At 42.3% G+C, this 13,138-nt stretch overlaps 1 protein-coding gene across 6 annotated transcripts in view; it reads right to left on the bottom strand.

The window, feature by feature from the left end:
- The window catches only part of med27 (mediator complex subunit 27), a 99,827-nt gene that overhangs the window by 42,998 nt on the left and 43,691 nt on the right, over positions 1-13,138 (bottom strand). For all 6 annotated transcript variants that reach the window (XR_011675218.1, XR_011675219.1, XR_011675217.1 and 3 more), the window contains exon 3: positions 10,338-10,468. Coding sequence is in view for 3 of the 6 variants with exons in the window: in XM_071404006.1 (XP_071260107.1) it covers positions 10,338-10,468 (131 nt within the window). In the remaining 3 variants the exon portion in view is untranslated. The remainder of the gene's footprint in view (positions 1-10,337; positions 10,469-13,138) is intronic.

Consider the following 13,138-nt stretch of genomic DNA (forward strand, 5'->3'; position numbering starts at 1 on the left):
TAGCGTCTTTTGTTAGGGCGTTTGGTAAACAATCCAAAAGCGCGATCTGGTCCAATTCGGACGAAACGTTCAAAAAGTTATATTACAGGTCGAAGAAACTTGTCAAACTAAGTATAGAATCAATCTAAAGGATGTTTTTATCATAAAAGTTCAATACTGTTCCAACCGGAGAATTCCATTTTCTGTAGAATTGCACTGGAACGAGAGCAACCTCTCAAGTGAAAGCGCATGACTGAGAACGAGGCTGTAGGCAGACCCCTTAGTAAAACAGCTCCCATCCGGCCCCCCTTCACATGAGAAGCCTGAAACCACGTTCTAAAGACGGTTGACATCTAGTGGAAGCCTTAGGAAGTGAAAAATAACCCATATCCCCCTGTGTATTCGATAGGGGTGAGTTCAAAAACTACAAACCTCAGATTTCCCACTTCCTGTTTGGATTTTTGCTGCCCCCTATCCCAAACAAGTTAATAAAGATGCAGAACAATGTCAATTGGCAGAATTGTAGGGTGCAGGCTGCCCGACAGTTACAAGGCAAAACTTGTTCTTACATCTAGCTGCTTAATAATTCATCTATGGAGTGAAACTCATTTAACCACAACACAACACATTTTCACTGACTCAAATCAGTATTATAAATTAACATCTCCCTAGGCGTTGGATACTTGCCATTCTGGGCTAGGAGTTCCAAGTTCCACTTATAACCAAACCAAGTCCACGTTCATACCTCTATATTACCAATATTATGCCTGGTAAATTTTTCAATAAAACATCTCTCATGAACACTAATGGGAAGATTATTCAGTGGAGGAATATTCAGCAAAGTGCATAAGGTAGTGTTGTCAGCGGAAGGATAAATACAGTATTCATACTGTAGCTTCAAAAAGACTAGCTGCTACACAGACAATCTAATCTTCATGTGTTTTCTTTTAGTCAAGTCCTATTTTTTTAATCCATATGTACAATCAGCTCTCGCATAGAGTTAGGCCTAAATTCCCTGTTTGGAACATTTGAATTTGATTGCTGGGTTTTGATTGCTCAATGTGGTCACTAGGTTACATGATGATGTCCCAGAATCACCTGCTGCCCGCACCATGGAGGACTTGGTGGCAAGGGGTGGTTGACTTTCACAATTCAACATTCAGAATATTCGGCTGTTGATGAAGGCTTAAATTGGGAAGCCAATCAGAGCACAGGGGTGCTCTCCCCACAAGAAAATGAAAGTACATTGTCAGTCTACAGCGAGCTGAACGTTTTTGCGCCATTGTGTTTTCATCTTTAACCCTCCGAACCATCTATAGACTATTGTCTCTCATCAGGGCCACATTTGCTGTGAGCACTCCAGACATGGCAGAGCTCAACGTTTCTGAAGATTGTGCAAAGCTGTCATCAAGGCAAAGAACGGGTGGCTACTTTGAAGAATCTCTGTTTAACACTTTTCCAGTTACTGAATGATTCCATATGTGTTATTTCATAGTTTTGATGTCTCCACTAGTATTCTACACTGTAGAAAACAGTAAAAATGAAGAAAAACCCTTATATATACACACTACCAAACTTTTGATTGGTAGTGTATATATATGATTTTTTGCTAAGTAGTAAATATTAGCTAGTGTTTGTCGGTTGTACCTGTGCCAAAACTCTGGCATTTCTTATCCTATAGCTTGTTCTCCGTCTTCTTTTTAAATCTTTAAAATGTTGTGCCAACATTTTTGAGCACTTATCTCCAAAACTTGTTTTCTCTTGGCTCTCTCTTGTTTCTCTGCAGCAGAATTGCAATACATATTATATTGGCACCTAAGTATTGTGATAATATAGGTCTTGGCAATTCCAAGCCCTCATTAGGACAAAGGATGATATGGCAGCCACTTCTACACACAGAGGCAAATATTTAGGGAGCAGCTCAATATCAAGTAATTAGGGCTATGCTAATTGAGTATCCCCATGGTGCATGGTTTCGTTTTAGGGAAGTCGACTTTACATGGAGACTGGAGACATCCTGCGATCCAAGTGCTTTTCTTGCAAGTTAAAGAAACAGAGGCCGCTGTTTTTTTAAAGGGTGTACTGAAGTTTTCAATGTTGAACCATACATGTACCAGGGGACGTTTGGGGGGGGTCAGGCTCAAATAACTTGGTTTGGTTATAAGTGGAACTTGGAACTCCTAGCCCAGAATGGCAAGTATCCAACGCCTAGGGAGATGTTAATTTACAATACTGATTTGAGTCAGTGAAAATGTGTTGTGTTGTGGTTAAATGAGTTTCACTCCATAGATGAATTATTAAGCAGCTAGATGTAAGAACAAGTCTTGTCTTGTAACTGTCTGGCAGCCTGCACCCTACAATGCTGCCAATTGACATTGTTCTGCATCTTTATTAAGCAACTCTACTGCCTATGTTTAACCCAATGTACATAGGGCCTGATTCCGACTTAGGATATTACACCTTTATTACACATGCCTTTCCTACTCACTTCTCAGTAAGTTGGTATTCAGACTTAACTTGTGCAGGTGCTTAACAGGCTTTGCAGGCATGGTTCCCTTGTGCACGCAAAATAAATGTAATTCAACTGCTGAAAACACTCCCACTTACTGGCCAACAGATTTTCTCATTAAGTTTTCATTCAATAGGCTTTTCAGTACTTTTATCTTAAGTTATCCTTTTAAAAATGGTGTACCTTTTTTAGTTGGAATTTTATCCACAGACTCACTAGAATATATGGAGAGATGGTTTCAGAATATTAGGGATCAATGAAAGAAAATGGGAAGAACCATGTGATGGCCCAAGCTTCAACGAGAAGACAAACCATCTGGAAATGATCACCCCCCAGTTACAATGTGATGTCACATTTAAGATCAATGTGAAAAATAGCTTGTGTTTCAGAAATGTTCCTCCTCTTGTTCTGTTACCGTGTTAATATGTGAGTGGACGTGGAGCCCGTGTGTTTGTGTGATGCTTGTGACAAGGCCAGACCTAAGAGAGCAGTGCAGTGGGGAAGGGGATAGGGTTGGCTCCCAATAGACCTGCTTAGCCTCTATGCTGATAGGAATAGACAAGTCCAAGGTGACAACGCCAATCTGAATTGATTTTCCAAGGACAAAGGTCTGTGTCCCAGGAGAGACAGAATTATCATCGTTGGCCAACAGACGACAACCCCAGCACGAGTCCCACAAAAATGACATTGCACGGCTCACAGTACGCAGGTGACCTTCCAGAAGCAGAGGCAATATCACCATATGACTACACATTACAAACACCTTCCTACTATTGAGTTGCACCCCCTTTTGCCTTCAGAACAGCCTCAATTCGTTGGGGTGTGGACTCCACAAGATGTCAAAAGCATTCGACAGGGATGCTGGCCACTGTTGCTGCCAATGCTTCCCACTGTTGTGTCAAGTTGGCTGCATGTCCTTGGGTAGTGGACCATTCTTGATACACAGGGAAACTGTTGAGCGTGAAAACCCCAGCAGAATTACAGTTCTTGACACACTCAAACCAGAGGGCCTGTCACCTACTACCATACCCCGTTCAAAGACACTTAAATATTTTGTCTTGCCCATTCACCCTCAATGGCACACATACACAATCCATGTCTCAAGGCTTAAACATCCTTCTTTAACCTGTGTCCTCACCATCTACACTGATTGAAGTGGTTTTAACAGGTGACATCAATAAGGTATCATAGCTTTCACCCCTGGATTCACCTGGTCAGTCAATGTCACGGGAAGAGCAGGTGTTCCTAATATTTTGTACACTCAGTCTACAGTGGTACCCCTCCAGAGAAAAAAATAGATCTGATATCAGTCAGTCAGTTGGAATCACGATCAAGCTTACTGGTTAGTTTGACTCTAAACATACATTTATCTTCACTTTTAACAATAGATTGCTCTAACTCGGTCACTGCGTCTCTGGATTAAACAAAGCAGCAACTCTAGCAGCTCAAAGAGATGCATGATTAACCTAAATGTGTTAACCACTTAACATAATAATCCAGACGGGGGGGGGGGGGGGGGTAGCTAGCGGTCTAAGGGAGGTTGGCTTATGCATGAGAGGAGTCAGTCAATATGTGCCAGTTTAGCTGATTACATTCAGCATGACTCCATTTAGAGGATTAACACATACGCATGACAGTGATCTGCCTCATTGATACAGTGATCTGACCGTTTGGTATTTTATCAGGATCCCCATTAGCTGTTGCGAAAGAAGCAGCTTCTCTTCCTGGCGTCCACACAAAACATGACATAATACAGAACATTCATAGACAATAACAGAACTAGATACATTTTAAAATGGCGCACATAGCTACATATCTAGACCCACTTCAGTTTGCATAGCACCCCAACAGGTCCACAAACGATGCAATCGCCATCACACTGCACACTGCTCTATCCCATCTAGACAAGAGGAATACCTATGTAAGAATGCTGTTCACTGACTACAGCTCAGCATTCAACACCATAGTACCTTCCAAGCTCATCATTAAGCGGGCTGCCCCCAGGTGGTGAAGGTAGGAAACAACATCTCCACTTCGCTGATCCTCAACACTGAGGCTCCACAAGGGTGCGTGCTCAGCCGTCTACTGTACACCCATAACTGCGTGGCCATGCACACCTCCAACTCAATCATCAAGTTTGAGATGACAACAGTAGTGGGCCTGATTACCAACAATGACGAGACAGCCTACAAGGAGGAGGTGAGGGCACTCGGAGTGTGGTGTCAGAACAACCTCTCACTTAACGACAAAAAAACAAAGGAGATGATCGTGGACTTCAGGAAACAGCAGAGGGAGCACCCCCTTATCCACATCGACGGGACAGTAGTGGAGAAGGTGGAAACTTTTAAGTTCCTCGGCGTACACATCAAGGACAACCTGAAATGGTCCACCCACTTCAGGAGGCTGAAGAACTGTGGCTTGTCACTTAAAACCCTCACAAACTTTTACAGATGCACAATCGAGAGCATCCTGTTGGGCTGTACCACCGCGTGGTACGGCAATTGCACCGCCCTCAACCGCAAGGCTCTCCAGAGGGTAGTGCAGTCTGCACAACGGATCACCGGGGGCAAACTACCTGCCCTCCAGGACACCAACACCACCCAATGTCACAGGAATGCCAAAAAGATCATCAAGGACAACAACCACCCGAGCCACTGCCTGTTCACCCCGCTATCATCCAGGAGACGAGGTCAGTAAAGGTGCATCAAAGCTGGGACCGAGAGACTGAAAAACAGCTTCTATATCAAGGCCATTAGACTGTTAAACAGCCATCACTAACTGCATGGCTTCTGCCAACATACAGAACCAAATCACTGGCAATTTCACAAATGGATTTAACTTCTTATGGCTGGGGGCAGTATTGAGTAGCTTGGATGAATAAGGTTCCCAGAGTAAACTGCCTGCTACTCAGTCCCAGAAGCTAAGATATGCACATTATTATTAGATTTGGATAGAAAACACTCTGAAGTTTATAAAACTGTTTGAATGATGTCTGTGAGTATAACAGAACTCATATGGCAGGCAAAAACTTGAGAAAAAATCCAACCAGGAAGTGGGAAATCTGAGGTTTGTAGGTTTGCCTATCCAATATACAGTGTCTTTGGGGTCATATTGCACTACCTAAGGCTTCCACTAGATGTCAACAGTCTTTAGAACCTTGTTTGATGCTTCTACTGTGAAGAATGAGGGAAGGAGAGCTCTTTGAGTCAGGTGTCTGGCATGAGCTGATCACGCGTGGTCGCGTGAGAGCGACCTGCGTTCCATCGCATTTCTGAAGACAAAGGAATTCTCCGGTTGAAACATTATTGAAGATTTATGTTAAAAACATCCTAAAGATTGATTCTATACATCGTTTGACATGTTTCTACGAACTGTAATGGAATTTTTTGACTTTTCGTCTGACCTGCGCGTCATCAATTTGGATTTTGGAACTAAACGCGCGAACAAAAAGGAGGTATTTGGACATACATTCTGGACGTTATCGAACAAAACAAACATTTATTGTGGAACTGGGATTCCTGGGAGTGCATTCTGATGAAGATCATCAAAGGTAAGTGAATATTTATAATACTATTTCTGATTTCTGTTGACACCACAACATGGCGGATATCTGTATGGCTTGTTTGGGCTCTGAGCGCTGTACTCAGATTATAGCATGGTGTGCTTTTTCCGTAAAACTGACACAGCGGTTGCATTAAGGAGAAGTTTATCTAAAGTTCCATGTATAATACTTGTATCTTTTATCAATGTTTATTATGAGTATTTCTGTAAATTGATGTGGCTCTCTGCAAAATCACCGGATGTTTTGGAGGCAAAACATTACTGAACATAACGCGCCAATGTAAACTAAGATTTTTGGATATAAATATGGACTTTATCAAACAAAACATACATGTATTGTGTAACATGAAGTCCTATGAGTGTCATCTGATGAAGATCATTAAAGGTTAGTGATTAATTTTATCTTGGGAAAAATGGCTGTGTTTTTCTGTGACTTGGTGGTGACCTAACATAATTGTTTGGTGTGCTTTCGTCGTAAAGCCTTTTTGAAATCGGACACTGTGGCTGGATTTACAACAAGTTTATCGTTAAAATGGTGTAAAATACTTGTATGTTTGAGGAATTTTAATTATGAGATTTCTGTTGTTTGAATTTGGCGCCCTGCACTTTCACTGGCTGTTGTGATATCAATCCCGTTAACGGGATCTCAGCCATAAGAAGTTTTAATAAAGGTATCACTAGTCACTTTAAATAATGCCTCTTTAATAATGTTTACATATCCTACATTACTCATCTCATATGTATATACTGTATTTCATACCATCTACTGCATCTTGCCTATGCCGCACGGCCAACGCTCATCCATATATTTATATGTCCATATTCTTATTCCATCTTCTTTACATTTGTGTGTATAAGGTACAGTTGAAGTCGGATGTTTACATACACCTTAGCCAAATACATTTATTTAATTTTTTAATTTTTGACATTTAATCCAAGTAAAAATGTCCTGTCTTACGTCAGTTAGGATCACCACTTTATTTTGAGAACCGGAAATGTCTGAATAATAGTAGAGAGAATGATTTATTTCAGCTTTTATTTCTTTGATCACATTCCCAGTGGGTCAGAAGTTTACATACACTCAATTAGTATTTGGTAGCATTGCCTTTAAATTGTTTAACTTGGGTCAAACGTTTCAGGTAGCCTTCCACAAGCTTCCCACAATAAGTTGGGGGAATTTTGGCCCATTCCTCAAGACAGAGCTGGTGTAACTGAGTCAGTTTTGTAGGCCTCCTTGCTCGCACATGCTTTTTCAGTTCTGCACACATTTTCTATAGGATTGATGTCAGGGCTTTGTGATGGCCACTCCAATACCTTGACTTTGTTGTCCTTAAGCCATTTTGCAACAACTTTGGAAGTATGCTTGGGGTCATTGTCCATTTGGAAGACCCATTTGCGACCAAGCTTTAACTTCCTGACTGATGTCTTGAGATGTTACTTGAATATATACACATCATTTTCCTCCCTCATGATCTATTTTGTTAAGTGCACCAGTCCGTCCTGCAGCAAAGCATCCACACAACATGATGCTGCCACCCCCGTGCTTCACGGTTGGGTTGTTGTTCTTCGGCTTGCAATGCAAGCATCCCCCTTTTTCCTCCAAACATAACGATGGTCATTATGGCCAAATAGTTCTATTTTTGTTTCATCAGACCAGAGGATATTTCTCCAAAAAGTACAAACTTTGTCCCCATGTGCAGTTGAAAACCGTAGTCTGGCTTTTTTGGGCGGTTTTGGAGCAGTGGCTTCTTCCTTGCTGAGCGGCCTTTCAGGTTATGTCGATATAGGACTCGTTTTCTGTGGATATAGATACTTTTGTACCTGTTTCCTACAGCATCTTCACAAGGTCCTTTGCTGTTGTTCCAGGATTGATTTGACCGTACTTTGTTGCGAAAAGTGCATCTCCAGGAGACAGAACGCGTCTCCTTCCTGAGTGGTATGACGGCTGCGCGGTCCCATGGTGTTTATACTTGCGTACTATTGTTTGTACAGATGAACGTGGTACCTTCAGGCGTTTGGAAATTGCTCCCAAGGATGAACCAGAATTGTGGAGGTCTACAACTTTTTTTCTGAGGTCTTGGCTGATTTCTTTTGATTTTACAATGATGTCAAGCAAAGAGGCACTGAGTTTGAAGGTAGACCTTGAAATACATCCACAGGTATGCCTCCAATTGACTCAAATGATGTCAATTAGCCTATCAGAAGTTTCTAAAGCCATGACATTTTCTGGAATTTTCCAAGCTGTTTAAAGACACAGGCAACTTAGTGTATGTAAACTTCTGACCCATTGGAATTGTGATACGGCAAAATATAAGTGAAATAATCTTTCTGTGAACAATTGTTGGAAAAATGACTTGTGTCATGCACAAAGTAGATGTCCTAAACGACTTGCCAAAACTATAGTTTGTAAATAAGACATTTGTGGAGTGGTTGAAAAACGAGTTTTAATGACTCCAACCTAAGTGTATGTAAACTTTCGACTTAAACTGTAGTTGTTGTGAATTTGTGAGATGTTACTGCACTGTCGGAACTAGAAGCACAAGCATTTTGCTACACTGACATTAACATCTGCTAACCATGCGTACGTGACAAATAAAATTTTATTAATACATAAACACAAAATATCTAGGTCAAATAGGGGAGAGACGTTGTGCCGTGAGGTGTTGCTTTATCTGTTTTTTAAAAACCAGGTTTGCTGTTCAGGTATGACTATTTCGGCAAATTCAGCTAAATAGAATTTTGCCTCTTCGCTTCTCTCATATGCGTCTGGAAACCCCCTCTCATACCAAAGCCACATCCCAGACGTCGTCCTACCATGAGGCATGCTAGTTAGCAGTCAGATGTATTCTATTATTTGTTAATCTCTTCAGCATCCAGTCTTGACTCCTGCATGCCAAACTCTTCTTGTGACTTGTTGGACTAATAGGCTATTAGATTGTATAACCTGGTTTCTCCATACATTGACCATGATTGATTTCAAGGATTAGCTCACATGACAAAGCATATTCGATTTGAACAATCACCCTGGCCAGTCTCTAATGGCCTGCCTTTGATCTAATCTCCAACAGAAATGTGTCTGTTAAGGAGTTGACTCCTTGGTAGCTAGAGTGTCTGCATAAACCCATTATTATATCATTTTCAGTACTATCATATCATTTTCACTACCATCAACATTTCTTTGGAATACTGTAATTACACCGTGCACTTTCTGGGGCATTTCTGTAGCTACATACAGAAGAAAAATGCCGGAGGGTGGATGCAAAAAAAACTTAAAGGTTGTGCTGCATAATTCATGCGCTGGCTGCTCCTTTTAGAAACGGCAAATTCATCAGAACAATGACGTTTGACAGAGCAGCCGCTGGTTGGCTTCACCTTGACCCACTCTTCATCCACTCTCTTCCTGTGCTGTACGGAGCCATTAGACTTCCCCAAAGCTCAGAGTCACCCCGGCACAACGCAGGAAAACGGACAGTGAGAAGCTGCTCAGGGAAGATGTACAGTGACAGCCGTGCCTTCACTGTTGCCCACTATTGATATTTCCTTTTACATCCAGAGTGCAGACACTTTACTGAGCAAAGACAGCCCTACCTCCCAAGCCAAAAACTGCTAAAGTGCCAGATGGGAAATATGGGGGGAAAATGTCACCCAAACCCAGTGAATCTGACATTTTGTGAGGATCTTTCTTTTGTTGACAAGGGGTGTGAGGGTGAACAGAAGAGAGCACCAGGTGCCATTTTCACACATTCTGCAAACCTGATCCACCAGAAAGCTGCATTGTAATAACATTATGAAAACCAAAGCCTAGATCTATCAAAAGGCACATTGATGAAAAAAGGTGGGCGATTTCAAAGACCAGGGTACAAAGATTATTAAGGGTACAATACCACACTGATCAAGGACTATTCATAAGAGCCCAACACACAATGGATTTCTGTTTTGTAGCAGCTTTTCCAGCTGGGGACCACGCACTATGCCCGCGGGGACCACTATTTTCGCTCTCCTTCAACCACTTTCATCTTCCACCGGGGACGTCGTCCCTCAGTCCCTCCAACCAGACCTCCTGCATGCCCTTCCCCCACTCTCATCACTCTCCTATCAAAGCAAGAGGTCTAAGACAACAAAATAAGACAATGCACCATTTGTATTAGTCACATGATCCCTCTGGACTATGACAACTCTAAACAGAAAGACAAATAACTGGAGGGAGATTATTCATCTTTCAGTCATTCAGCCATTGCATTAGCAACTATCAGGGAAATGTTTAAGCAGGAAGAGGGGCTGTACTTACTGTGGTGGCAGAACCAGGGTACTGGGCTGGACTTTGGGTCTTCTCTTGGCAGATGCCCCCATTTGGTTAGCTGAGCGCTTCAATGACTGCTGGTTAAGAAGACTGGACGCCAAGCCAGCATGGTACTGCAACTGAATGGGGAGAAAAGAACAGAAAATAATAAAAACATGCCATGTTTTAGTACAATAACTAGGCCTAACAGGAAACATGGGGCATTAGGGATTAAGACATATATGGCCAATGCTGAAATCCAAATGTACCTTGCTTTAACAACCCACAGAACCATTGGAACCATGTGGTAGGATATGTATCTACTGTGGTGAGAAGGACAAGACACTTCAGACGGTACTCTATTACAGGGTTGAGATCATCCTGAGCAGCTCTAAACCACATCACATCAAGCATACATAGTGAATACCCAAAAGCTGAGTTAGTCTGGGTCTGTTTTGTCACTAAACCTTGAGACACTTAAATACAGCTCCAAGGCCAACGATGTGACAGTAATGTGACAGGCGTCAGATTAAAGTTAATAAAAGGTAGAAATCTGACCTTGAGTTAAGTGACACATGACAAGTTGAAAGCTGTACTGTTACATATTATAATGTGTCCTCTGTTCTAGCCTGGAGCAGCCCACACAAAACAAGAAAATTCACAAGATAACATTGGCAGCAGAGTAGAGAAAAATAAGAAAAGAAGTGAGTCATCATCAAGTTTAATTGAGACACTGTAGCCGACTGTTTTCCCAAAGCTAAAACCCAAGCCTGACAACAATCTGCTCACTTAAAAAGGAGAATATTTTGTTTGGTAGCCCAACTATATCCTCCACTCCTGCCCACTCTGCCTCCCCCTCTCCTCCTGTCGTTGGTTTGGGAGCGACGAGTGGCAAGTAAAGCAGCTCTCACTTTGATGTAGAAGCGACAGAAGCCTGTCGGCAGTGCCACTCCACGTCTGATGAAACAGCGTGAAAGAGATGGAAGCTATGCAGAACACACGTGTTAAAATCAGCGTCCGTCCTACAGCCCAACGGCAGGTGTCAAATGTGACAGTAAAGCCTAAAGGGACCAGCAATACTTCTATTTGATATTCCCCAAAAATAAAAACAGGGTATGTACAGGCCTGATAAAGACATTACTAATTTGGTATGAATTTACAGGTATAATTAGCATAATGTTTTATAAGCATGTACACTGAGTGTACAAAACATGAGGAGCACTTTCCTAATATTGAGTTGCACCACCCTTTGCCCTCAGAACAGTCTCAATTCGTTGGGGCGTTCCACAGGGATTCTGGCCCATGTTGACTCATATGCTTCCCACCAGTTGGCTGGTAGTGGATCTCTACTCCGAATAGCTTGTTCCATCTCATCCTACAGATGCTCAATTGGATTGAGATCTGGTGACTGGACAGGCCACTGCAGTAAACGGAATTAACTGTCATGTTCGTGGAACCATTCCCGGACAATCCTAGCCTTGTGGCATAGGGCATTATCCTGCTGGAAAAAATCTATTTGCAGATGGATACACTGCTGCCATGAAGGATGCACCTGACTGGCAATGATGTTCAGATATCCTGTGGCATTTAAAGGTTGCGCCACTTTTATCAAGGTGCCCAATATGTGCCATGAAAACACAACCCACACCATCACCACCAGCCTGCAATGTTGACACGGGACAGGATGGATGCATGTACTCATGGGGTTTTCTCCATACCCTAGTCCTCCCAAAAGCATGAAATAGCAGGAACTGGGATTCATCAGATTCTCCAATTCTCCAGGGTGCAGTGTTTTCGTTCCTTAGCCCACTGCATCCGCAGTTTTTACATTTTTGCTGAAAGAAGTGGAACTCTGTCGTCGGCTGCCATAACCCATTCGTGTCAAGGTATGACACGTTGTGCATCCTTTTATGGGTCTTTGAGCACCAATGTTGTACTGGACTGTTAGCTGACTAATTGTAGCCCATTTCCCATCTGTTGCTCTGCACAATTCGTGTCAGCCTCCTTTGTCCGCTTTCATCAATGACCCATTTTCGACCACAGGCCTGCCTTTGGCTGGATGTCCTCTGGGTGGTGGACCATTCTGGATACACACGGGTAACTGTTGAGCGTGAAAAACCCAGCAGCATCGCAGTTCTTGACACTCTCAAACAGGTGAGCCTGGCACCTACTACCATACCCCATTCAAAGGCACACACTTACATTTTTTTGTCTTGCCCATTCACCCTCTGAATGGCATACATACACAATCCATGTCTCAATTGTCTCAAGGCTTAAAAATCGTTCTTAAACCTTCTTAAATCTACACTGACTGAAGTGGATTTAACAGGTGACATCAATAAGGGATCATAGCATTCACCTAGATTCACCTGGTCAGACAGTGTCATGGAAAGAGCAGGTGTTCATAATGTTTTTTTACCCTCCGTGTATAATAAATGTTTTATTAGTCAACTTATACTGAACAAAAATACTTCATACTTCATGAACTGAAATAAAGATCCTAGAAATGTTCCATAAGCACAAAAAGCTTATTTCTCTCAAATTGAGCACCAAATTGGTTAACATCCCTGTTAGTGAGCATTTCATCTTTGGGAAGATAATTCATCCACCTGACAGGTGTGGCATATCAAGAAGCTGACTATACAGCATGATCAGTACACAGGTGCAACTTGTGCTGGGGACAATGCAAGGCCATTAAAATGTGCAGTTTTGTCACACAACGCCACAGATGTCAATTTTTTTGTGAGAGTGCAATTGGCATGCTGACTGCAGGAATATCCACCAGAGCTGTTGCCAGGGAATTGAATGTT

This window comes from Salvelinus alpinus, chromosome 5 (genome assembly GCF_045679555.1).
Source record: "Salvelinus alpinus chromosome 5, SLU_Salpinus.1, whole genome shotgun sequence".
Lineage (NCBI taxonomy): Eukaryota > Metazoa > Chordata > Actinopteri > Salmoniformes > Salmonidae > Salvelinus > Salvelinus alpinus.